Source organism: Chiloscyllium punctatum, chromosome 13 (genome assembly GCF_047496795.1).
Source record: "Chiloscyllium punctatum isolate Juve2018m chromosome 13, sChiPun1.3, whole genome shotgun sequence".
NCBI classification, from domain to species: domain Eukaryota; kingdom Metazoa; phylum Chordata; class Chondrichthyes; order Orectolobiformes; family Hemiscylliidae; genus Chiloscyllium; species Chiloscyllium punctatum.
Genome location: NC_092751.1, coordinates 80515154 through 80541483, shown reverse-complemented (window position 1 = coordinate 80541483; position 26330 = coordinate 80515154). Strand labels below are relative to the sequence as shown.

The 26330-nt window shown below is 55.9% G+C and overlaps 1 protein-coding gene across 1 annotated transcript in view; it reads left to right on the top strand.

Moving 5' to 3' along the window:
- LOC140484568 (annexin A7-like) overlaps positions 1–26330 on the top strand; it is a 72233-nt gene that overhangs the window by 9023 nt on the left and 36880 nt on the right. Inside the window, exon 2 of the mRNA XM_072582954.1 lies at positions 22349–22432. Coding sequence (XP_072439055.1) covers positions 22397–22432 — 36 coding nt within the window. The 5' untranslated portion in view covers positions 22349–22396. The remainder of the gene's footprint in view (positions 1–22348; positions 22433–26330) is intronic.

Below are 26330 nucleotides of genomic sequence, written 5' to 3'. Positions count from 1 at the left end.
GGGGGAGGGGTAAGGGGGGAGGGGTAAGGGGTAAGGAGGGGGGGTGGAGGGGTAAGGGGGGGGAGGGGGGAAGGGGGGGGGAGGGGGGAGGGGGAGGGGTAAGGGGAAGGGGGGAGGGGGGGGAGGAGGGGGGGGGGAGGGGGAGAGGGGGGGGAGGGGGGAGGGGGGAGGGGGGAGGGGGGGAGGGGGAGGGGGAGGGGAGGGGGGAGGGGGGGAGGGGGAGGAGGGGGGGGAGGGGGGGAGGGGGAGGAGGGGGGGGAGGGGGGAGGGGGGAGGGGGAGGGGGGGGAAGGGGTAAGGAAGGGGGGAGGGGGAAGGGGTAAGGAAGGGGGGGAGGGGGAAGGGGTAAGGAAGGGGGGGGAGGGGTAAGGGGGTAAGGAAGGGGGGGAGGGGTAAGGAAGGGGGGGAGGGGTAAGGGGCAGGGGTAAGGGGTAAGGAAGGGGGGGTAAGGGGAAGGGGTAAGGGGTAAGAAAGGGGGGAGGGGTAAGGGGTAAGGGGAGGGGTAAGGGGTAAGGAAGGGGGGAGGGGTAAGGAAGGGGGGAGGGGTAAGGAAGGGGGGAGGGGTAAGGGAGGGGTAAGGAAGGGGGAGGGGTAAGGGGTAAGGAAGGGGGGAGGGGTAAGGGGGGGAGGGGTAAGGGGTAAGGAAGGGGGGAGGGGTAAGGGGTAAGGAAGGGGGGAGGGGTAAGGGGGGAGGGGTAAGGGGTAAGGAAGGGGGGAGGGGTAAGGGGTAAGGAAGGGGGGAGGGGGGAAGGGGTAAGGAAGGGGGGAGGGGGAAGGGGTAAGGAAGGGGGGAGGGGTAAGGGGTAAGGAAGGGGGAAGGGGGAGGGGGAAGGGGTAAGGAAGGGGGGAGGGGGAAGGGGTGGGGGAGGGGGAAGGGGTGGGGGAGGGGGGAGGGGTAAGGAAGGGGGGAGGGGGAAGGGTAAGGAAGGGGGAAGGGGGAAGGGGGAAGGGGTAAGGAAGGGGGGAGGGGTAAGGGGTAAGGAAGGGGGGAGGGGGAAGGAAGGGGGAAGGGGTAAGGAAGGGGGGAGGGGGAAGGGGTAAGGAAGGGGGGAGGGGGAAGGGGTAAGGAAGGGGGGAGGGGGAAGGGGTAAGGAAGGGGGGAGGGGGAAGGGGTAAGGAAGGGGGGAAGGGGTAAGGAAGGGGGGGGAGGGGGAAGGGGTAAGGAAGGGGGGAGGGGGAAGGGGTAAGGAAGGGGGATGGCTAAGGGGAAGGGGTAAGGGGTAAGGAAGGGGGATGGCTAAGGGGAAGGGGTAAGGAAGGGAGGAGGGGTAAGGGGGAGGGGTAAGGGGTAAGGAAGGGAGGAGGGTTAAGGGGGAGGGGTAAGGGGTAAGGAAGGGAGGAGGGGTAAGGGGTAAGGAAGGGAGGAGGGGTAAGGGGGAGGGGTAAGGGGTAAGGAAGGGAGGAGGGGTAAGGGGAGGGGTAAGGGGTAAGGAAGGGAGGAGGGGTAAGGGGAGGGGTAAGGGGTAAGGAAGGGAGGAGGGGTAAGGGGGAGGGGTAAGGGGTAAGGAAGGGAGGAGGGGTAAGGGGAAGGGGTAAGGAAGGGAGGAGGGGTAAGGGGGAGGGGTAAGGGGTAAGGAAGAGGGGAGGGGTAAGGGGTAAGGAAGAGGGGAGGGGTAAGGGGTAAGGAAGGGGGGAGGGGTAAGGAAGGGGGGAAGGGTACGGGGTAAGGAAGGGGGGAAGGGTAAGGGGTAAGGAAGGTGGATGGCTAAGGGGAAGGGGTAAGGAAGGGAGGAGGGGTAAGGGGTAAGGGGGAGGGGTAAGGGGTAAGGGGGAGGGGTAAGGGGGAGGGGTAAGGGGTAAGGAAGGGAGAAGGGGTAAGGGGGAGGGGTAAGGGGTAAGGAAGGGAGGAGGGGTAAGGGGTAAGGAAGGGAGGAGGGGTAAGGGGGAGGGGTAAGGGGTAAGGGGGAGGGGTAAGGAAGGGAGGAGGGGTAAGGGGTAAGGAAGGGAGGAGGGGTAAGGGGGAGGGGTAAGGGGTAAGGAAGGGAGGAGGGGTAAGGGGGAGGGGTAAGGAAGAGGGGAGGGGTAAGGGTGAGGGGTAAGGGGTAAGGAAGGGAGGAGGGGTAAGGGGGAGGGGTAAGGGGTAAGGAAGAGGGGAGGGGTAAGGGGTAAGGAAGGGGGGGAGGGGTAAGGGGGAAGGGGAGGGGTAAGGGGTAAGGAAGGGAGGAGGGGTAAGGGGGAGAGGTAAGGGGTAAGGAAGGGGGGGAGGGGGAGGGGTAAGGGGTAAGGAAGGGGGAGGGGTAAGGGGTAAGGAAGGGGGGAGGGGGAAGGGGGAGGGGTAAGGGGTAAGGAAGGGGGGAGGGGGAGGGGTAAGGGGTAAGGAAGGGGGAGGGGTAAGGGGTAAGGAAGGGGGGAGGGGGAAGGGGGAGGGGTAAGGGGTAAGGAAGGGGGGAGGGGGAAGGGGGAGGGGTAAGGGGTAAGGAAGGGGGGAGGGGGAAGGGGGAGGGGTAAGGGGTAAGGAAGGGGGGGAGGGGTAAGGGGAAGGGGGAGGGGGAAGGGGGAGGGGTAAGGGGTAAGGAAGGGAGGAGGGGTAAGGGGGAGAGGTAAGGGGTAAGGAAGGGGGGAGGGGTAAGGGGTAAGGAAGGGGGAGGGGTAAGGGGTAAGGAAGGGGGGAGGGGGAAGGGGGAGGGGTAAGGGGTAAGGAAGGGGGGAGGGGGAAGGGGGAGGGGTAAGGGGTAAGGAAGGGGGGAGGGGGAAGGGGGAGGGGTAAGGGGTAAGGAAGGGGGGAGGGGGAAGGGGGAGGGGTAAGGGGTAAGGAAGGGGGGAGGGGGAAGGGGGAGGGGTAAGGGGTAAGGAAGGGGGGAGGGGGAAGGGGGAGGGGTAAGGAAGGGGGAGGGGGAAGGGGGAGGGGTAAGGGGTAAGGAAGGGGGAAGGGGGAGGGGTAAGGGGTAAGGAAGGGGGGAGGGGGAAGGGGGAGGGGTAAGGGGTAAGGAAGGGGGGAGGGGGAAGGAAGGGGGGAGGGGGAAGGGGGAGGGGTAAGGGGTAAGGAAGGGGGAGGGGTAAGGGGTAAGGAAGGGGGGAGGGGGAGGGGTAAGGGGTAAGGAAGGGGGGAGGGGTAAGGGGTAAGGAAGGGGGGAGGGGGAAGGGGGAGGGGTAAGGGGTAAGGAAGGGGGGAGGGGGAAGGGGGAGGGGTAAGGGGTAAGGAAGGGGGGAGGGGGAAGGGGGAGGGGTAAGGGGTAAGGGAGGGGGGCGGGGGAACGGGGAGGGGTAAGGGGTAAGGAAGGGGGGAGGGGGAAGGGGGAGGGGTAAGGGGTAAGGAAGGGGGAGGGTAAGGGGTAAGGAAGGGGGAAGGGGTAAGGGGTAAGGAAGGGGGGAGGGGGAAGGGGGAGGGGTAAGGGGTAAGGAAGGGGGAAGGGGGAGGGGTAAGGGGCAAGGAAGGGGGAAGGGGGAGGGGTAAGGGGTAAGGAAGGGGGGAGGGGGAAGGGGGAGGGGTAAGGGGTAAGGAAGGGGGGAGGGGGAGGGGTAAGGGGTAAGGAAGGGGGGAGGGGGAAGGGGGAGGGGTAAGGGGTAAGGAAGGGGGGAGGGGGAGGGGTAAGGGGTAAGGAAGGGGGAGGGGTAAGGGGTAAGGAAGGGGGGAGGGGGAAGGGGGAGGGGTAAGGGGTAAGGAAGGGGGGAGGGGGAAGGGGGAGGGGTAAGGGGTAAGGAAGGGGGGAGGGGGGAGGGGTAAGGGGTAAGGAAGGGGGGGAGGGGTAAGGGGGAAGGGGGAGGGGGAAGGGGGAGGGGTAAGGGGTAAGGAAGGGAGGAGGGGTAAGGGGGAGAGGTAAGGGGTAAGGAAGGGGGGAGGGGTAAGGGGTAAGGAAGGGGGAGGGGTAAGGGGTAAGGAAGGGGGGAGGGGGAAGGGGGAGGGGTAAGGGGGTAAGGCAGGGGGGAGGGGGAAGGGGGAGGGGTAAGGGGTAAGGAAGGGGGGAGGGGGAAGGGGGAGGGGTAAGGGGTAAGGAAGGGGGAAGGGGGAGGGGTAAGGGGTAAGGAAGGGGGGAGGGGGAAGGGGGAGGGGTACGGGGTAAGGAAGGGGGGAGGGGGAAGGGGGAGGGGTAAGGGGTAAGGAAGGGGGGAGGGGGAAGTGGGAGGGGTAAGGGGTAAGGAAGGGGGAGGGGTAAGGGGTAAGGAAGGGGGGAGGGGGAAGGGGGAGGGGTAAGGGGTAAGGAAGGGGGGAGGGGTAAGGGGTAAGGAAGGGGGAGGGGGAAGGGGGAGGGGTAAGGAAGGGGGGAGGGGGAAGGGGGAGGGGTAAGGGGTAAGGGAGGGGGAGGGGGAAGGGGGAGGGGTAAGGGGTAAGGAAGGGGGGAGGGGGAAGGGGGAGGGGTAAGGGGTAAGGGGTAAGGGAGGGGGGCGGGGGAAGGGGGAGGGGTAAGGGGTAAGGAAGGGGGAAGGGGGAGGGGTAAGGGGTAAGGAAGGGGGAGGGGTAAGGGGTAAGGAAGGGGGAAGGGGGAGGGGTAAGGGGTAAGGAAGGGGGGAGGGGGAAGGGGGAGGGGTAAGGGGTAAGGAAGGGGGAAGGGGGAGGGGTAAGGGGCAAGGAAGGGGGGAGGGGGAAGGGGAGGGGTAAGGAAGGGGGGAGGGGGAAGGGGGAGGGGTAAGGGGTAAGGAAGGGGGGAGGGGGAAGGGGGAGGGGTAAGGGGTAAGGAAGGGGGGAGGGGGAAGGGGGAGGGGTAAGGGGTAAGGAAGGGGGGAGGGGGAAGGGGGAGGGGTAAGGGGTAAGGAAGGGGGGAGGGGGAAGGGGGAGGGGTAACGGGTAAGGAAGGGGGAGGGGTAAGGGGCAGGGGTAAGGGGGGGTAAGGGGAAGGGGTAAGGGGTAAGAAAGGGGGGAGAGGTAAGGGGGAGGGGTAAGGGGAGGGGTAAGGGGTAAGGAAGGGGGGAGGGGGAAGGGGTAAGGAAGGGGGGAGGGGGAAGGGGTAAGGAAGGGGGGAGGGGGAAGGGGTAAGGGAGGGGGAAGGGGTAAGGAAGGGGGGAGGGGGAAGGGGGTAAGGAAGGGGGGGAGGGGGAAGATGTAAGGAAGGGGGGAGGGGGGAGGGGTAAGGAAGGGGGGAGGGGTAAGGGGTAAGGAAGGGGGGAGGGGTAAGGAAGGGGGGAGGGGTAAGGGGTAAGGAAGGGGGGAGGGGTAAGGAAGGGGGGAGGGGTAAGGAAGGGGGGAGGGGTAAGGGGTAAGGAAGGGGGGGAGGGGTAAGGAAGGGGGGAGGGGTAAGGAAGGGGGGGAGGGGTAGGGGTAAGGAAGGGGGGGAGGGGTAGGGGTAAGGAAGGGGGAGGGGTAAGGGGTAAGGAAGGGGGAGGGGTAAGGGGCAGGGGGTAAGGGGTAAGGAAGGGGGGGGTAAGGGGAAGGGGTAAGGGGGTAAGAAAGGGGGGAGGGGTAAGGGGGAGGGGTAAGGGGGAGGGGTAAGGGGTAAGGGGGAGGGGTAAGGGGTAAGGAAGGGGGGAGGGGTAAGGGGTAAGGAAGGGGGGGAGGGGGAAGGGGTAAGGAAGGGGGGAGGGGGAAGGGGTAAGGAAGGGGGGAGGGGGAAGGGGTAAGGAAGGGGGGAGGGGAAGGGGGAAGGAAGGGGGAAGGGGGAAGGAAGGGGGGAGGGGGAAGGGGTAAGGAAGGGGGAAGGGGTAGGGGAGGGGGAAGGGGTAAGGAAGGGGGGAGGGGAAGGGGTAAGGAAAGGGGGAAGGGGTAGGGTAGGGGGAAGGGGTAAGGAAGGGGGGAGGGGGAAGGGGTAAGGAAGGGGGGAGGGGGAAGGGGTAAGGAAGGGGGGAGGGGTAAGGGGGGAGGGGTAAGGAAGGGGGGAGGGGTAAGGGGTAAGGAAGGGGGAGGGGTAAGGAAGGGGGGGAGGGGTAGGGGTAAGGAAGGGGGAGGGGTAAGGAAGGGGGGGAGGGGTAGGGGTAAGGAAGGGGGAGGGGTAAGGGGCAGGGGTAAGGGGTAAGGAAGGGGGGAGGGGTAAGGGGCAGGGGTAAGGGGTAAGGAAGGGGGGAGGGGTAAGGGGCAGGGGTAAGGGGTAAGGAGGGGGGGTAAGGGGTAAGAAAGGGGGGAGAGGTAAGGGGGAGGGGTAAGGGGGGAGGGGTAAGGGGTAAGGAAGGGGGGAGGGGGAAGGGGTAAGGAAGGGGGGGAGGGGGAAGGGGTAAGGAAGGGGGGGAGGGGGAAGGGGTAAGGAAGGGGGGGAGGGGTAAGGAAGGGGGGGAGGGGTAAGGAAGGGGGGAGGGGTAAGGGGCAGGGGTAAGGGGTAAGGAAGGGGGGGTAAGGGGAAGGGGTAAGGGGTAAGAAAGGGGGGAGGGGTAAGGGGTAAGGGGGAGGGGTAAGGGGTAAGGAAGGGGGGAGGGGTAAGGAAGGGGGGAGGGGTAAGGAAGGGGGGAGGGGTAAGGGAGGGGTAAGGAAGGGGGGAGGGGTAAGGGGTAAGGAAGGGGGGAGGGGTAAGGGGGGAGGGGTAAGGGGTAAGGAAGGGGGGAGGGGTAAGGGGTAAGGAAGGGGGGAGGGGTAAGGGGGGAGGGGTAAGGGGTAAGGAAGGGGGGAGGGGTAAGGGGTAAGGAAGGGGGGAGGGGGAAGGGGTAAGGAAGGGGGGAGGGGGAAGGGGTAAGGAAGGGGGGAGGGGTAAGGGGTAAGGAAGGGGGAAGGGGGAGGGGGAAGGGGTAAGGAAGGGGGGAGGGGGAAGGGGTGGGGGAGGGGGGAGGGGTAAGGAAGGGGGGAGGGGGAAGGGGTAAGGAAGGGGGAAGGGGGAAGGGGGAAGGGGTAAGGAAGGGGGGAGGGGTAAGGGGTAAGGAAGGGGGGAGGGGGAAGGAAGGGGAAGGGGTAAGGAAGGGGGAAGGGGTAAGGAAGGGGGGAGGGGGAAGGGGTAAGGAAGGGGGGAGGGGGAAGGGGTAAGGAAGGGGGGAGGGGGAAGGGGTAAGGAAGGGGGGAGGGGGAAGGGGTAAGGAAGGGGGGAAGGGGGTAAGGAAGGGGGGGGAGGGGGAAGGGGTAAGGAAGGGGGGAGGGGGAAGGGGTAAGGAAGGGGGATGGCTAAGGGGGGGAAGGGGTAAGGGGTAAGGAAGGGGGATGGCTAAGGGGAAGGGGTAAGGAAGGGAGGAGGGGTAAGGGGGAGGGGTAAGGGGTAAGGAAGGGAGGAGGGTTAAGGGGGAGGGGTAAGGGGTAAGGAAGGGAGGAGGGTTAAGGGGGAGGGGTAAGGGGTAAGGAAGGGAGGAGGGGTAAGGGGGAGGGGTAAGGGGTAAGGAAGGGAGGAGGGGTAAGGGGTAAGGAAGGGAGGAGGGGTAAGGGGTAAGGAAGGGAGGAGGGGTAAGGGGGAGGGGTAAGGGGTAAGGAAGGGAGGAGGGGTAAGGGGTAAGGAAGGGAGGAGGGGTAAGGGGGAGGGGTAAGGGGTAAGGAAGGGAGGAGGGGTAAGGGGGAGGGGTAAGGGGTAAGGAAGGGAGGAGGGGTAAGGGGGAGGGGTAAGGGGTAAGGAAGGGAGGAGGGGTAAGGGGGAGGGGTAAGGGGTAAGGAAGGGAGGAGGGGTAAGGGGGAGGGGTAAGGGGTAAGGAAGGGAGGAGGGGTAAGGGGGAGGGGTAAGGGGTAAGGAAGGGAGGAGGGGTAAGGGGGAGGGGTAAGGGGTAAGGAAGGGAGGAGGGGTAAGGGGGAGGGGTAAGGGGTAAGGAAGGGAGGAGGGGTAAGGGGGAGGGGTAAGGGGTAAGGAAGGGAGGAGGGGTAAGGGGGAGGGGTAAGGGGTAAGGAAGGGAGGAGGGGTAAGGGGGAGGGGTAAGGGGTAAGGAAGGGAGGAGGGGTAAGGGGAGGGGTAAGGGGTAAGGAAGGGAGGAGGGGTAAGGGGGAGGGGTAAGGGGTAAGGAAGGGAGGAGGGGTAAGGGGAAGGGGTAAGGAAGGGAGGAGGGGTAAGGGGGAGGGGTAAGGGGTAAGGAAGAGGGGAGGGGTAAGGGGTAAGGAAGAGGGGAGGGGTAAGGGGTAAGGAAGGGGGGAGGGGTAAGGAAGGGGGGAAGGGTACGGGGTAAGGAAGGGGGGAAGGGTAAGGGGTAAGGAAGGTGGATGGCTAAGGGGAAGGGGTAAGGAAGGGAGGAGGGGTAAGGGGTAAGGGGGAGGGGTAAGGGGTAAGGGGAGGGGTAAGGGGGAGGGGTAAGGGGTAAGGAAGGGAGAAGGGGTAAGGGGGAGGGGTAAGGGGTAAGGAAGGGAGGAGGGGTAAGGGGTAAGGAAGGGAGGAGGGGTAAGGGGGAGGGGTAAGGGGTAAGGGGGAGGGGTAAGGAAGGGAGGAGGGGTAAGGGGTAAGGAAGGGAGGAGGGGTAAGGGGGAGGGGTAAGGGGTAAGGAAGGGAGGAGGGGTAAGGGGGAGGGGTAAGGAAGAGGGGAGGGGTAAGGGTGAGGGGTAAGGGGTAAGGAAGGGAGGAGGGGTAAGGGGGAGGGGTAAGGGGTAAGGAAGAGGGGAGGGGTAAGGGGTAAGGAAGGGGGGGAGGGGTAAGGGGGAAGGGGGAGGGGTAAGGGGTAAGGAAGGGAGGAGGGGTAAGGGGGAGAGGTAAGGGGTAAGGAAGGGGGGAGGGGGAGGGGTAAGGGGTAAGGAAGGGGGAGGGGTAAGGGGTAAGGAAGGGGGGAGGGGGAAGGGGGAGGGTAAGGGGTAAGGAAGGGGGGAGGGGGAGGGGTAAGGGGTAAGGAAGGGGGAGGGGTAAGGGGTAAGGAAGGGGGGAGGGGGAAGGGGGAGGGGTAAGGGGTAAGGAAGGGGGGAGGGGGAAGGGGGAGGGGTAAGGGGTAAGGAAGGGGGGAGGGGGAAGGGGGAGGGGTAAGGGGTAAGGAAGGGGGGGAGGGGTAAGGGGGAAGGGGGAGGGGGAAGGGGGAGGGGTAAGGGGTAAGGAAGGGAGGAGGGGTAAGGGGGAGAGGTAAGGGGTAAGGAAGGGGGGAGGGGTAAGGGGTAAGGAAGGGGGAGGGGTAAGGGGTAAGGAAGGGGGGAGGGGGAAGGGGGAGGGGTAAGGGGTAAGGAAGGGGGGAGGGGGAAGGGGGAGGGGTAAGGGGTAAGGAAGGGGGGAGGGGGAAGGGGGAGGGGTAAGGGGTAAGGAAGGGGGGAGGGGGAAGGGGGAGGGGTAAGGGGTAAGGAAGGGGGGAGGGGGAAGGGGGAGGGGTAAGGGGTAAGGAAGGGGGGAGGGGGAAGGGGGAGGGGTAAGGAAGGGGGGGAGGGGGAAGGGGTAAGGGGTAAGGAAGGGGGAAGGGGGAGGGGTAAGGGGTAAGGAAGGGGGGAGGGGGAAGGGGGAGGGGTAAGGGGTAAGGAAGGGGGGAGGGGGAAGGAAGGGGGGAGGGGGAAGGGGGAGGGGTAAGGGGTAAGGAAGGGGGAGGGGTAAGGGGGTAAGGAAGGGGGGAGGGGGAGGGGTAAGGGGTAAGGAAGGGGGGAGGGGTAAGGGGTAAGGAAGGGGGGAGGGGGAAGGGGGAGGGGTAAGGGGTAAGGAAGGGGGGAGGGGGAAGGGGGAGGGTAAGGGGTAAGGAAGGGGGGAGGGGGAAGGGGGAGGGGTAAGGGGTAAGGGAGGGGGGCGGGGGGAAGGGGGAGGGGTAAGGGGTAAGGAAGGGGGGAGGGGGAAGGGGGAGGGGTAAGGGGTAAGGAAGGGGGAGGGGTAAGGGGTAAGGAAGGGGGAAGGGGTAAGGGGTAAGGAAGGGGGGAGGGGGAAGGGGGAGGGGTAAGGGGTAAGGAAGGGGGGAGGGGTAAGGGGCAAGGAAGGGGGAAGGGGGAGGGGTAAGGGTAAGGAAGGGGGGAGGGGGAAGGGGGAGGGGTAAGGGGTAAGGAAGGGGGGAGGGGGAAGGGGGAGGGGGTAAGGGGTAAGGAAGGGGGGAGGGGGAAGGGGGAGGGGTAAGGGGTAAGGAAGGGGGGAGGGGGAGGGGTAAGGGGTAAGGAAGGGGGAGGGGTAAGGGGTAAGGAAGGGGGGAGGGGGAAGGGGGAGGGGTAAGGGGTAAGGAAGGGGGGAGGGGGAAGGGGGAGGGGTAAGGGGTAAGGAAGGGGGGAGGGGGGAGGGGTAAGGGGTAAGGAGTAAGGAAGGGGGGGAGGGGGTAAGGGGGAAGGGGGAGGGGGGAAGGGGGAGGGGTAAGGGGTAAGGAAGGGAGGAGGGGTAAGGGGGAGAGGTAAGGGGTAAGGAAGGGGGGAGGGGTAAGGGGTAAGGAAGGGGGAGGGGTAAGGGGTAAGGAAGGGGGGAGGGGGAAGGGGGAGGGGTAAGGGGTAAGGCAGGGGGGAGGGGGAAGGGGGAGGGGTAAGGGGTAAGGAAGGGGGGAGGGGGAAGGGGGAGGGGTAAGGGGTAAGGAAGGGGGAAGGGGGAGGGGTAAGGGGTAAGGAAGGGGGAAGGGGGAGGGGTAAGGGGTAAGGAAGGGGGGAGGGGGAAGGGGGAGGGGTACGGGGTAAGGAAGGGGGGAGGGGGAAGGGGGAGGGGTAAGGGGGTAAGGAAGGGGGGAGGGGGAAGGGGGAGGGGGTAAGGGGTAAGGAAGGGGGAGGGGGTAAGGGGTAAGGAAGGGGGGAGGGGGAAGGGGGAGGGGTAAGGGGTAAGGAAGGGGGGAGGGGTAAGGGGTAAGGAAGGGGGGAGGGGGAAGGGGGAGGGGTAAGGAAGGGGGAGGGGGAAGGGGGAGGGGTAAGGGGTAAGGGAGGGGGGGAGGGGGAAGGGGGAGGGGTAAGGGGTAAGGAAGGGGGGAGGGGGAAGGGGGAGGGGTAAGGGGTAAGGGGTAAGGGAGGGGGGCGGGGAAGGGGGAGGGGTAAGGGGTAAGGAAGGGGAAGGGGGAGGGGTAAGGGGTAAGGAAGGGGGAGGGGTAAGGGGTAAGGAAGGGGGAAGGGGGAGGGGTAAGGGGTAAGGAAGGGGGGAGGGGGAAGGGGGAGGGGTAAGGGGTAAGGAAGGGGGAAGGGGGAGGGGTAAGGGGCAAGGAAGGGGGGAGGGGGAAGGGGGAGGGGTAAGGAAGGGGGGAGGGGGAAGGGGGAGGGGTAAGGGGTAAGGAAGGGGGGAGGGGGAAGGGGGAGGGGTAAGGGGTAAGGAAGGGGGGAGGGGGAAGGGGGAGGGGTAAGGGGTAAGGAAGGGGGGAGGGGGAAGGGGGGAGGGGTAAGGGGTAAGGAAGGGGGGGAGGGGGAAGGGGGAGGGGTAACGGGGTAAGGAAGGGGGGAGGGGGAAGGGGTAAGGGGTAAGGAAGGGGGGAAGGGGGAGGGGTAAGGGGTAGGGAAGGGGGAGGGGTAAGGGGTAAGGAAGGGGGGAGGGGGAAGGGGGAAGGGGTAAGGGAGGGGGAGGGGGAAGGGGTAAGGAAGGGGGGGGAAGGGGTAAGGAAGGGGGGAGGGGGAAGGGGGAGGGGGAAGGGGTAAGGAAGGGGGGAGGGGGAAGGGGTAAGGAAGGGGGGAGGGGGAAGTGGGAGGGGTAAGGGGTAAGGACGGGGGGAAGGGGGAGGGGTAAGGGGTAAGGAAGGGGGGAGGGGGAATGGGGAGGGGTAAGGGGTAAGGAAGGGGGGAGGGGGAAGGGGGAGGGGTAAGGGGTAAGGAAGGGGGGAGTGGTAAGGGGTAAGGAAGGGGGAAGGGGTAAGGAAGGGGGGAGGGGGAACGGGGAGCGGTAAGGGGTAAGGAAGGGGGGAGTGGTAAGGGGTAAGGAAGGGGGAAGGGGTAAGGAAGGGGGGAGGGAGAAGGGTAAGGAAGGGGGGAGGGGGAAGGGGTAAGGAAGGGGGGAGGGGGAAGGGGTAAGGAAGGGGGGAGGGGGAAGGGGTAAGGAAGGGGGGAGGGGGAAGGGGTAAGGAAGGGGGGGAGGGGGAAGGGGTAAGGAAGGGGGGAGGGGGAAGGGGTAAGGAAGGGGGGAGGGGGAAGGGGTAAGGAAGGGGGGAGGGGTAAGGGGTAAGGAAGGGGGGAAGGGGTAAGGAAGGGGGGAGGGGTAAGGGGTAAGGAAGGGGGATGGCTAAGGGGAAGGGGTAAGGGGTAAGGAAGGGAGGAGGGGTAAGGGGTAAGGAAGGGAGGAGGGGTAAGGGGTAAGGAAGGGAGGAGGGGTAAGGGGGAGGGGTAAGGGGTAAGGAAGGGAGGAGGGGTAAGGGGGAGGGGTAAGGGGTAAGGAAGAGGGGAGGGGTAAGGGGGAGGGGTAAGGGGTAAGGAAGGGAGGAGGGGTAAGGGGGAGGGGTAAGGGGTAAGGAAGGGAGGAGGGGTAAGGAAGAGGGGAGGGGTAAGGGGTAAGGGGGAGGGGTAAGGGGTAAGGAAGAGGGGAGGGGTAAGGAAGAGGGGAGGGGTTAGGGGGAAGGGGGAAGAGGTAAGGAAGGGGGGAGGGGTAAGGGGGAGGGGTAAGGGGTAAGGAAGGGGGGGAGGGGGGAGGGGTAAGGGGTAAGGAAGGGGGGGAGGGGGGAGGGGTAAGGGGTAAGGAAGGGGGAGGGGTAAGGGGTAAGGAAGGGGGGAGGGGTAAGGGGGAAGGGGTAAGGAAGGGGTAAGGAAGGGGGGGAAGGGGTAAGGAATGGGGAGGGGGAGGGGTAAGGAAGGGGGGAGGGGTAAGGGGGAGGGGTAAGGGGGAGGGGTAAGGGGGAGAGGTAAGGGGGAGGGGTGAGGGGTAAGGGGTAAGGAAGGGGGGAGAGGTAAGGGGGAGGGGTAAGAGTTTGGAGGGGGAGGGGTGGGAGGGGGAGGGGTAAGAGGGGAGGGGGAGGGGTAAGAGGGGAGGGGGAGGGGTAAGAGGGGAGGGGGAGGGGTAAGAGCGGGGGAGGGGAGGGGGGACGGGTAAGAGGGGGAGGGGTAAGGGGGAGGGGGAGGGGTAAGGGGGAGGGGTGAGGGGGAGGTGGAAGAGGGGAGGGGGGAGAGGTAAGAGGGGAGGGGGAGGGGTAAGGGGGGAGGGGTGAGGGGGAGGTGGAAGAGGGGAGGGGGGAGAGGTAAGAGGGGAGGGGGAGGGGTAAGAGGGGAGGGGTAAGAGGGGAGGGGGAGGGGTAAGAGGGGAGGGGGAGGGGTAAGAGGGGAGGGGTAAGAGGGGAGGGGGAGGGGTAAGAGGGGAGGGGGTAAGGGGGGGGTAAGGGGAGGGGGGAGGGGGGAGAGGGGAGGGGTAAGAGGGGAGGGGGGAGGGGTAAGAGGGGAGGGGGGAGGGGTAAGAGGGGAGGGGGAGGGGTAAGAGGGGGGAGGGGGAGGGGTAAGAGGGGAGGGGGAGGGGTAAGAGGGGAGGGGTGAGGGGTAAGGGGGAGGGGTGAGGGGGAGGTGGAAGAGGGGAGGGGGGAGGTGGAAGAGGGGAGGGGGGAGGTGGAAGAGGGGAGGGGGGAGGTGGAAGAGGGGAGGGGGGAGGTGGAAGAGGGGAGGGGGGAGGTGGAAGAGGGGAGGGGGGAGGTGGAAGAGGGGAGGGGGGAGGTGGAAGAGGGGAGGGGGGAGAGGTAAGAGGGGAGGGGGGAGGGGTGAGGGGTGAGGGGGGAGGGGGAGGGGTAAGAGGGGAGGGGTAAGAGGGGGGGAAGGGGTAAGGGGGGAGGGGGAGGGGTAAGAGGGGAGGGGGAGGGGGGAGGGGTAAGAGGGGAGGGGGAGGGGTGAGGGGGAGGTGGAAGAGGGGAGGGGGGAGGGGTAAGGGGGGAGGGGTGAGGGGGAGGTGGAAGAGGGGAGGGGGGAGAGGTAAGAGGGGAGGGGGGAGAGGTAAGAGGGGAGGGGGAGGGGTAAGGGGGGAGGGGTGAGGGGGGAGGTGGGAGGGGGAGGGGTGAGGGGGAGGGGTTAGAGGGGAGGGGGGAGGGGTTAGAGGGGAGGGGGGAGGGGGGAGGGGTTAGAGGGGAGGGGGGAGGGGTTAGAGGGGAGGGGGGAGGGGTTAGAGGGGAGGGGAAAGAGGGGAGGGGAGGGGGGGAAAGAGGGGAGAGGGGAGGGGAAAGAGGGGAGAGGGGAGGGGAAAGAGGGGAGAGGGGAGGGGAAAGAGGGGAGGGTGGAGGGGAAAGAGGGGAGGGTGGAGGGGAAAGAGGGGAGGGTGGAGGGGAAAGAGGGGAGCGGGGAGGGGAAAGAGCGGAGGGGGTGAGGGGGAGGGGTAAGGGGAAGAGGTAAGGGGGGAGGGGTAAGGGGGAGGGGTAAGGGGGGAGGGGGGAGGGGTAAGGGGGGAGGGAGGAGTGGGAGGGGGGAGGGGAGTGGTGGGGGGAGTGGGAGGGGGGAGGGGAGTGGTGGGGGGAGTGGGAGGGGGGAGGGGAGTGGTGGGGGGAGTGGGAGGGGTAAGGGGGGAGTGGGAGGGGGAAGGGGTAAGGGGGGAGTGGGAGTGGGGAGAGGGAGTACGGTAGGGGGAGTGGGAGAGAGGGTGAGGGGGAGGAGGAGGAGAAGGAGGAGGGGGGGAGAGAGGGAGAGAGTGGGAGGAGGAGGTAAACCCGGGAGTGGTAGGGGAGGGGGAGGGGGAGGGTGAGGGTGAGGGATGAGTTAAACAAAACCTGTGGGGGTGGGGATTGAGGAAAGTAGGTAAACAGAGCGGAGCGTATCCCCGGGAGGGGAGAGGAGAGGGGGAAGGGTACAGCTGGGGCCTGATGCTGTAGATCACCTCCTGGTTTGCACCGTGTTCTGGGATTGTGATCATAGCATTGGGGCAGGGGAGGGGGAGTCAGGACTGCTCTGTTTAAATTTCAAAAAGATACTTTATTCATAAAAAGAACTTTATCTATACATAATTCATTTCTGCACAGTAGTGTGTCAAGACAACAAACGGACATCCTTGCTTACACACACACATGCATTTGAGGGCTTGGGGTCAGGACTGTTGTGAGAAGCTAAGGCCCAGTCTGGATTCTGGTCTCTTAGACAGCAGGCACTTTTTAACACTAACTAATGCAGGGTGTTACTCATTCTGGTTTTGGTTACGTTAACCAGTATAGATTGTGGTGGTTCTTGGTTATAACATTTACTGATGATTGTAGGTTTCAGGTATCATTGTCTGGTCAGGATCTGGTTGAATAGGTCATGGATGGAGTTTTGGAAGAGTTTAAGGGTTATTGAGGATTATATCTGCAATAAATGTTGGTTGTGAATCCTGTCAGATTGAATGCATTGGTTGGAGCGACAGAAGCAATGAGGAATTTACAAAAGCTAAGGGCTGTGATGGATGGCAGTTATAGGAAGGGGATAAAAGCAACAGATACAGTCAGGTCGATGTGTTAACTCCAAGATAGGTAGGAGAAGAAGGCAGATAGTACAGTGGTCTTCTGTGGCTATACACATTTCAAACAACTATGCTGTTTTGGAAATTTGGGGGTGACAGATTGTCAAGGGAATGTAGCACGAACAGCCAAGTTTCTGTTATCAAGACTGGCTCTAAGGTAATGTGTGCTATATCAAGTTCCAAGTAATCGACTGTATTAGGGGACTCTCTCGTCAGGGGCACAGATAGGCGTTTCTGCGGTGAGCAGTGAAAAAAAATCAGAATGGTGTGTTGCTTCCCTGGTGCCAGATCAAGGATGTCTCAGAGAGTGTGCAGAATGTTCGCAAAGGGGAGAGGACCCAGCAGGAGGTCATTGTACACACTGGTACCAATGAAGGGAAAAGGACGAGATTCTGAAGGGAGAATATAGAAAGTCAGGCAGAAATTTGAAAAGGAGGATTACTCTCGATTCCTCCCAGTGCTATGAGCTAGTGAGGGCAGGAATAGGACGATAGAGCCAATAAATGCGTGGCTGAGGAGTTGATGTATGGGAGAAGGATTCACATTTTTGGATCATTGGAATATCTTTTGGGGTAGAAGTGACTTGTACAAGTAGGATGGATTGCACCTGAATTGGAAGAGGACTGTTATACTGGCAGGGAGATTTGCTAGAGCTGCTCGGGAGGATTCAAACTAGTAGGGAGAGGGGGTAGGACCCAGGGAGATACTGAGCAAGGATATCAATCTGAGACTGGTACAGTTGAGAAAAGAAGCGAGTCAAATAGTCTGGGCAGGCAGGAAGAAAGCAGAGAACCAGGTAGGACTGGTAAATTAAAGTGCATTTCTTTCAATACGAAAGGCCTAGCAGAGAAGGCAGATGAAATGTGGACATGGTTAGAAACGTGGAACTGGGATATCATAGCAATTACAGAGACGTGGCTCAGGGATGGACAGGGCTGGCAGCTTAATGTTCCAGGATACAAATGCTGGAAGTATAGAAAGGAAGGCAAGAGAGAGCGGCATGGTGCTGCAGTGCTGCCTCATAGCACCAGGGTCCCAGGTTTGATTCCAGCCTCAGGCGAAGGTCTGTGTGGAGTTTGCACATTCTTCCCGTGTCTGCGTGGGTTTCCTCCAGGTGTTCCGGTTTCTTCCCGCAGACTAGGTGAATTGGCCATGTTAAATTACCCATAGTGTTAGGTGCATTAGTCAGAGGGCGGTGGGTCTGGGTGGGTTGCTCTTCGGAGGGTCGGTTTGGACTTGTTGGGCTGAAGGGCCTGTTTTCACACTTTAGGGAATCTAATAAAAAAAAATCAAAGTGGGGGGTGGAGGGGGTGTTGGCGTTTTGGATAAGGGATAGCATTGTAGCTGTACTTAGGGAGGATATTCCCTGGAAATACATCCAAGGAACATATTTGGGTTGAACTGAGAAATAAGAAAGAGATGATCACCTAATTGGGATTGAATTATAGACCCCCTAATAGCCAGCAGGAAATGGAGAAACAAATTTGTAAGGAGATTTCAGTTATATGTAAGAATAATAGGGTGGATATGGTCGGGGATTTTAACTTTCCAAACATAGACTGGGACTGCCGTAGTGTTAAGGGTTTAGATGGGGAGGAATTTGTTAAGAGTGTACAAGAAACTTTTCTGAGTCAGTAGATAGATAGACCATATCTAACAGTTGAACCTCACAATTGGAGGAAGGCTAATTTTGACGGTATTAGGCAAGAACTTTCAAAAGCTGATTGGGTGCAGATGTGTAGTGGACATCGAAGAAGGTCACTTCAGATTACAAGGGGATCTTAATCAGATGGGCCAATGGGCTGAGGAGTGGCAGGTGGAGTTCAATTTAGATAAATGCAAAGTGCTGCATTTTGGGAAAGCAAATCAGGGCCTGACGTATACACTTAAAGGTAAGGTCCTGGGGAGTGTTGCTGAACAAAGAGACCTTCAAGGGCAGGTTCAAAGCTCCTGGAAAGTGGAATCGCAGGTATAATAGGATAGTGAAGAATGCATTTGGTATGCTTTCCTTTATTGGTCAGAACATTGAATATAGGAATTCGGAGGTCACGTTGCAGCTGTACAGGATTTTGGTTAGGCTACTTTTGGAATATTGCATGCAATTCTGGTCTCCATCCTATCAGAAGGATGTTGTGAAACGTGAAAGGGTTCAGAAAAGATTTACAAGGATGTTGCCAGGATTGGAGTATTTGAGCTACAGGGAGGGGCTGAATAGGCTGGGACTATTTTTCCCTGGAGCATCGAAGGCTGAGGGGTGACCTAATAGAGGTTTATGAAATCATGAGAGGCATGGATAGGATAAATAGACAAAGTCTTTTCCCTGTGGTGGGGGAGTCCAGAACTAGAGGGCATAAGTTTAGGGTGAGAGGGGAAAGATATAAAAGGGACCTAAGGGGCAACGTTTTCACACAGAGGATAGTACGTGAATGGAATGAGGTGCCAGAGGATGTGGTGGAGGCTGGTACAATTGCAACATTTAAAAGGCGTCTGGACAGGTATATGAATAGGAAGGGTTTGGAGGGATATGGGCTAAGTACTGGCAGGTGGGACTAGACTAGGTTGGGATATCTAGTTGGCATGGACGAGTTGGATTGAGGGGTCTGTTTCCATGCTATGCATCTGTATGACTGTAGTGTTAGTTGTTTAACAGCAGTGTCTGGACTTAATCTGTAAAATAGTCTAATCCGTAACTGGGTTTGGGTAGGGGTGATAAGGTTCTGGAATGGGATGGATGTGGGTAGGGGATAGTTAGTGGATGTTACCCTGTGCTGAATCCACTTCGTGTATCCAATTGAATGGTGTTAGAACAAAATCAAGTGATGACATTGAGTGTGCAGAGATAATAACATTGTTCCAGTCTGATAATCTCAGTTTTTGGACAGATTAGTGAAAGTTGGTTCATAAATGTATGGCAGGTCAGGAATTACTACTCAGTTTGTAAACATTATAATCGTGGAGCTGTCAATCTCTGATGTGGGACCTCTTCTAATCACAACTCTCTGCTAAATCATAACCCCACCTAAACTTGGGTTAAGATGAATCTTGCATAGCATTCACAGACAGCAACACTTCGGCCATGTTTATTCTGTCAGTGTGGTTCAAACTGAACTGTCAACTGACAGACTGCGTCCTGAAGAGCTGAATTTTTATAAGAAGTTAGATGTCTGTCAGCTGGAGTTTTGTGTACAGTACTGGGTGCTACATTTCAGGAAGGAGGTGAAAGGAATTCAAAAGATAATGATTCCAGGAATGAGAAACTTCAGTTATGATGCTGGTTGAGATAAATTGGGGCTTGGACAGGTGAAGGCTCAGAGCTGATTTGATTAAGTTCTGTAAGTCATGAGGAAACTGGGCAGAGTAAACAGGGAGAACGTTTTCCTGATCATGAAATGATCAAGAATAAGAGGGCAAAGACTTGAAATGTTGTTTGAAATAAATTTTCAGATTGTGGTATAGGTCTGGAATGCATTGCCTGGAAGTCTTGGAGGTACGCTCAGTTGAGGCAATGATTGATTAGGTGATTGTTTCTACTGAAATAAAGTGCAGGCTTCCCTGGAAAGGGTGGGAGGCTGGAACTAGTTCATAATGCTCATTCGGAGAGCTGGCACAGACTTAGCAAACCGAATGAGTGCCTTCTCCACTGGAACAGTTGTGATTCTGTGACTCATTGCCCCACCCAGTGCCCTGGCTTAATCTTAGCTTTTGCTGAAAATTGGATTTTATTTTTCATTGACTGGCTTAATGATGTGAACTAATAGGTAGTTTTGTAACAGTGAATGTTCTTCATGTCTGACAGTGGCACTGTTTAAGAATGCGAGGAGCAATTGTGAATTTTGCCCTTTGTTCAGTAAATTGTGAATTGAGGTGAGACTAATACATTTAGGTTGACACTCCCAATGCAATACTAATGGATAGAGAAGTGCAAGTGCCCTGTTTGGAGAATATATTGAATCCAGTTGTACATACAAAGTGCAGGACAATGGTAGAACTGTTAAAATCTGTTTTGTTATATGCTACACCCAGTTTGAACAACTTCAGTATAGAGTCAGAGATATACAGCATGGAAATAGACCTTTTGGTCCAACTCATCCATGCCAACAGGATCCTAGCATTTGGCCCATAATCCTTCCTAATCATATACCCATCCCGATGCCTTTGAAATGTTGTAATTGTACCAGCCTCCACCACTTCTTCCGGTAGCTCATTTCATATACACACACCATACACTGCGTGAAAATGTTGTCCAATGGATCTCTTTTAAATCTTTCCCCACTCACCCTCAACCTATGACTTCTAGTTTTGGACTTTCCTACAATGGGATTGAAACAATTCCATAGGGATGTAAGGAGAATGGGACTTGGTACGAGTTAGGACATGTGCAGCAAAGTTTTGGTTCGCATTAATTTTATGGAGGTTGTAAGTTTTGGAAACAACACCAAAGTTATGAAGGACCCTGTCAGTCCAACAGGGAGGAGGATGGAGATGTGGTGTCTGAACAGTGTTTGTGGCCAGACCCAAAGACAATAGCCAAAATTTAGTTTGAAAACATTTCTGCTCAAAACAGTGCTCAACCCAGACACACAGTGCAATATAAATAGAAATGTTTTCTCGGTCTAATAACCACACCTCTTGCATTAATGTGGCTTTGAGAAGTGTCGGATGAGATTTGCGAGAGCATATCCTCTCTTTGGAAGGGGCACAACAGTTTGTGTGCAATTTGCCTTTGTGACAATTCATGCCAGGGGTGCATTGTAGTTGGGGCTAGAAGTGGAGAGAAATTGGTCTACTTTCATTCTCCCCTCTCAGCTTACTCCTGGGCTCTGGTTGGTCCTCCTTCAGAACTCATTCTTTGTTGCTGTACAATATAGTGGTTTTGGTACTGGCCTAGTGATCAGACAGTGTTAGTCCGTGTTAATTTGAGAATTAGAATTTTTGGAAAAAGCCCAAGTTAAATTTGCAATAGTAACAGAATCCATTGAATTGCTACAAAATCCATGCAGCTCCCTGATGGAAGGAAACCTGGTCTGGCCTGTAAATAGTGACTTTAACATTGGAATGCTCCTGAAGTAGCTTAGCAAGCTAGGTAGCGGAGTGGTAGTTTCATTGGACCAATAATTCAGAGGCCCAGTCTAATGCTCTGGCAGTTCCCATCACAGTACCTGGTGGAGTTTAGATCCAATTGATAAATCTAGAATTGAAATCCATTATTGTAAAAACCCATCTAGTTCACTAGAGCCATGAAAGACAATACTGTCCTTAGCCAATCTGGCCTATCGTGACCCACAGCAATGTAGTTAACTCTTCACTGCCTTCTGAAATGGCTACTCAATTGGAGATCAGTCGTTAATGGGTGACAGGTTGTGATCTTGCCAGTGACATTCACGTCCCATATAAAACTGAAGTTCCTTGGTTTGGCAACTGACCGTGCAACACTTTTCCTGTATAGGACATAACTACAGGAGTAGGCCATTCAGCCCATTGAGCCTGTTCATCATTCAGTGAGATCATAGCTGATCTATGGTTTACCTGTGTTTGGACAGAATCCTTTACTTAACAATACATTTGCATCTTTAATTTTTTCCGGATGTTGAGACTTAACACTTGACTGAAAGTCTTCAAATATCTTAGCCCTAATCTCCTGTACATTTATTGACAGTGGGGTCTATACTTTGTTATTGGGACTATGAGCCAGTGCCTGGGAGAAACTCATACAGAATCTTGGGGCCTCAACAATGGCTCAAAGGAACACCTCCATTCTTGAAATTTTAAACCTTGAGTTCAAATTGCTCCATGACTCAACCTTCCCTACATCTAAATCCTCATGTGCTAAAGGTTGCACTCTGTGTACCTCTAAACCCAGTCTCTGATCTATCCACAGTTAATCTCAGTCCACCATTAGCATCCATAGCTTCAACTGCCCGGGATGAGAATTCTGAAATGCCCTGCCTAAATCTCTCCATCTCTGTTCCTCCTTTTAATTCCTTGTGATGCTCCTTAAAACTGACCTGTTTAACCAAGCTGTGCAATTTGGTTTGGTGGCACTGTTCTGAAACACTCAGATGTTGAATTAGAACCACAAAATGGTCAGAGTTTATAAAGTGTGGTGCTGGAAAAGGCACAGAAGCATCTGAGGAGCAAGAGAGTCAACATTTTGGGCTTGACCCTTCACCAGGACTAGTCATTCAGCTTGTGCGTCCTTACTTTCTCTGCAATAGCAACTCTTCCCACCTTGCTTTTTCCTTTTTGGTTTAAAGACTTAATTGATCTTGTGCTCCTTTTTGGATATATGCTCCTATAAAGCTTTTTGTTTCCCTTTGATGTTAGTTTCATAATCCTCTTTGCTTACCTTTCTTTTATTTCCCCTCTGCACCTATTTCTGGCCTGATTGTTTCTTGTTTAATAAACCTGACATCTATTGTAGGTACTACTTTGCTGCTTTGTTTTTCCTCTAACTCTGTTGTCATCCAGGGGACTCTGGTTTAATTTGTCCTCCCTTTCTGCCTTGTGGAAATCCCTTGTGAATTCCCCCATTCCCTCTTTGACCAAGATTTTGGCATTCATCCTAATATCTCATTATGTGGCTCACCCCTGTCAAAACTATAGAACATGGAAAGAAACCATTTGGTCCAATGTAGACCATGTTTCCAAACTAAACTGGGCCCAATAACCTGTGTTTGGCCCATATCCCTCCAAAACTTATCCAAATGTCTTTTAAATGTTGTAATTGTACCTGTATCCACCATATCTTCTGACATTCCACATACTCTCTGTGTAAAGATGTTGCCCTTCATATCCTTTTTAAATCTTTCTTCTCTCACTTTAAAAATATACCCCCTAGTTTCGAACTTCCCCAACCTAGGGTAAAAAAACCCTTGCTATTCACCTTACATATGCCCCTCATGACTTTATAAACCTTATAAGGTCACTCTTCAATCTCTGACACTCCGGTGAAAAAGGTCCCAGCCTATCCCTATAATTTAAACCCTCCATTCCTGGCGACTTCCTGGTAAATCTTTTCTGAACTTTTTCCAATTTATTAATATTATTCCTATAGCAGGGCTGCCAGAACTGCACACAGTACTCCAGAAAAGGCCTCGTTTTGTTGGATCACATTTTTTTTGCGACACCTGGAAATATTTTACTTTGTAAATAGCACTAATTAACTGTGTCATTGTTTAAACAGTGTATCTTGGCCCAGATGGTTAGTTTTTATTTTATCTTGACCATTTTTATATTGCATCAACTGTAAATCGAATAAAATCAAAGCCATTTAATATGATACATTCAGTTTTTATATTCTGTATCAACCAAATGAATTGACCAAATTACTGTATTAACGCTGTGACCGTTTCTTGTTTGTGCTTTCAGAAGCTGAGGATTTTTCACTAGGTACCTTAGCCTGTCTCATCTTGCAGCATGTCGTATCCTGGCTATCCTTCATCCGGCTATCCTGTAAGTCACGTTGCTATACACTGCTCACTACGGTCACTTCGCAAGTATGTGTGTATTATTTGTATAGGTCTTTAGAAAATAAGACACCATTGATAGCTGGTGTCATTGGTGTTTGTGTGTAAACATAGAACAATACAGCGCAGAACAGGCCGTTTGGCCCTCGACGTTGCGCCGACCTGTGAACTATTCTCAGCTTGTCCCCCTACACTATCCCAAAATCATCCATGTACTTATCAAAGGATTGTTTAAATCTCCCTAATGTGGCTAAGTTGACTACATTAGCAGGTAGGGCATTCCATACCCATACCACTCTCTGCGTAAAGAAACCTGCCTCTGACATCTGTCTTAAATCTATCACCCCTCAATTTGTAGTCATACAAGTTGACGTTATCATCCTAGGAAAAATACTTTCACTGTCTACCCTATCTAATCCTCTGATCATCTTGTATGTCTCTATCAAATCCCCTCTTAGCCGCCGCCTTGCCAATGAGAACAGATTCAAGTCTCTCACCCTTTCCTCTTAAGACCTTTTCTCCAGACCAGGCAACATCCAGGTAAATCTCCTCTACACCTTTTTCAATGCTTCCACATCCTTCCCGAAATGTAGGGACCAGAACTGTACACAATATTCCAAGTGCGGCCACACTAGCGTTTTGTATAGTTACAGCATGATATTGCAGCTCTGGAATTCAATCCCTCTACGAATGAAACCTAACAACCGTATGCCTTCTTAACAGCACTATCCACCTGGGTGGAACTTTCAGGGATCTATGTACATGGACTCAAGATCCCTCTGCATATCCACACTACCAAGAATCTTTCCATTGACCCAGTACTCTGCCTTCCTGTTATTTTTCCCAAAGTGCATCACCTAACATTTAGCTGCATTGAACTCCATTTGCCATCTCTTAGCCCAATTCTGCAGTTTATCCAAGTCCCCCTACAAACTGTAACATTCTTCCACATTGTCCACTGCCCCACCGTTGTCTGCAAATTTACTAATCCATCCACCTATGCCTGTGTCTTAAGTCATTTATAAAAATGACAAACAGCAGTGGTCCCAAAACAGATCCTTGTGGCACACTACTCGTAACCGGACTCCAGGCTGAATATTTTCCATCAATCACCACTCGCTGCCTTCTTTCAGAAAGCCAGTTTCTAATCCAAACTGCTAAATCAACCTCAATTCCATGCCTCTGCATTTTCTCCAACAGCCTATCATGTGGAACCTTATCAAAGGCTTTACTGAAGTCCATGTATACCACATCAACTGCCCTACCCTCATCTACATGCTTGGTCACCTTCTCAAAAACTCAATGAGGTTTGTGAGACACGACCTGCCCTTGACGAAACCATGTTGACTATCTGAAATCAAATTGTTGCTCGCTAGATTATTATGAATCTTATCTCTTATAATCCTTTCCAAAACCTTTCCTACAACAGAAGTAAGGCTCACTGGTCTATAATTACCTGGGTCATCTCTACTGCCCTTCTTGAACAAGGGCACAACATTTGCAATCCTCCAGTCCTCTGGTACCAAACTTGTAGACAATGACGACTCAAATATCAAAGCCAAAGGCTCTGCTACCTCTTCCCTAGCTTCCCAGAGAATCCTCGGATAAATTCCATCCAGCCCCGTGGACCTGTCTACTTTCACTCCTTCTAGAATTGATAACACCAGTTCGTAACTAACCTTGATCCTTTCCAGTCTAATATCTTGTACCTCAATCTTCTCCTCTACAATATTATCCTTTACCTGAGTAAAAACCAATGAGAAATGTTTGTTTAGCACCTCTCCGATCTCCACAAGGTCCACACTCAACTTCCCACTTCTGTCTTTGATTGGCCCTATTCCTACCATAATCATCCTTTTATTCCCCTCATACCTATAGAAAGCTTTAGGGTTCTCCTTTATTCTATTTGCTAAAGACTGCTTGTGTTCTCTCTTTGCTCTTCTTAACTCTCTCTTTAACTCCTTCCTAGCTGATCTGTAACTCTCCATTGCCTTATCTGAACCATCTTGACTCATCAACACATAAGCCTCTTCTTCTTAACAAGAGATGCAATGTCTGTAGTAAACCACGGTTCCCTTACCTTATCACTTCCTCGCTGCCTGACAGGGACATACCTATCGAGGACACGCAATATCTGTTCCTTAAACCAGCTCCACATTTCCATTGTCTGCATCCCCTGCATTTTGCTACCCCATTCTATGCATCCTAATTCTTGCCTTATTGCATTATAATTGCCCTTGCCCCATCGATAACTCCTGACCTGTGTCATGTACCTATCCCTTTCCATCGCTAAACGTAGCTGATTTTTGGTCACTCTCTCCAAAGTGCTCACCTACAACTAAATCAAACACCTGGCCTGGTTCATTGCCAAGCACCAGATCCAGTGTGGCCTCCCCTCTTGTCGGCCCTTCGACATACTGTGTCAGGAAACCCTCCTGTACACATTGGACAAAAACTGATCCATCAACGTAATAGAATTACAGCATTTCCAGTCAATGTTGGGGAAGTTAAAGTCCCCCATAAGACCACCCTGTTCCTTTCACTCCTACCCAGAATAATTTTGTAAATCCTCTCTTCCACCTCCCTGGAACTCTACGGAGGCCTATAAAACAACTCCCAGCAGTGTGACCTCTCCTGTCCTGTTTCTAACCTCGGCCCACACTACCTCAGTAGACGTGTCCTTGTCAAAAGTTGTCTCAGCCACTGTTATACTATCCTTGACTAACAAGGCCATGCCTTTTACCACCTTGCCTGTTCTTAACAAAAAATCTAAACCCTAGAATCTGCAACATCCATTCCTCATCTTGCTCTATCCATGTCTCTGAAATGACCACAACATCGAAGTCCCAGGTACCTATCCATGCTGCAAGCTCACCTACCTTATTTTGGATACTTCTGGCATTGAAGTAAACAACTTCAAACCACTTTGCTGTCTGCCAGCACATTCCTGTGACCCTGAAATCCTGTCCCTGTCCTTCCTACTTCATCCTCCTGTGCACTGCAACTACACCTCCGGTTCCCATCCCCCTGCTGAACTAGTTTAAACCCACCTGAGAAACACCAGCAAATTTCCCACCCATAGTATTATTACCCCTCTGGTTCAAGTGAAGACCGTCCTGTTTGTACAAGTCCCACCTTCCCCAGAATGAGCCCCAATTATCCAAGAACCTGAAACCCTCCCTCCTGCAGCATCCTTGCAGCCACATGTTCAGCTGATATCTCTCCCTATTCCTTGCCTCGCTATCGCGTGGCATGGGTAACAAACCAGAGATAACAACAAGTAGCTAGTCCTGAGTCTATTCCTTGTAAGCTAACCTTGCTAACCAGTCTGCCATGAGGAACCTTGTCGAACACCTTAGTGAAGTCCATATAGATTTCTGCCCTCATCAATCCTCTTCGTCACTACTTCAAACAAAACGTAATCAAGTTCGTGAAACGTGACTTCCCACGCACAAAGCCTAATTATCCCTAATCAGTCCTTGCCTTCCCAAATACATGTAAATCCTGTCCCTCAGGATTCCCTCCAACAAATTATCCAGCACTGATGTCAGGCTCACCTGTCTATAGTTTCTTAGCTTTTCCTTACCACCTTTCTGAAATAGTGACACGTGTTGCCAGCAGACATGGTAGAGGCAGGCATGATAGCATCATTTAAGATGAATCAAGACAGATACATGGATGGACAGGGAGCAGAGGGATACAGACTCTTGGAAAATAAGCGACAGGTTTAGATAGCGGATCTGGATCGGCACTAGTTTGGAGGGCTGAAGGGCCTGTTCCTGTGCTGTAATGTTCTTCGTTCTTGTTAGGCAACTTCCAGTATTCTGGCACCTCACTGTGGCTATCAATGATACAAGTATCTCCGCAAGGGGTCCAGCAATCAC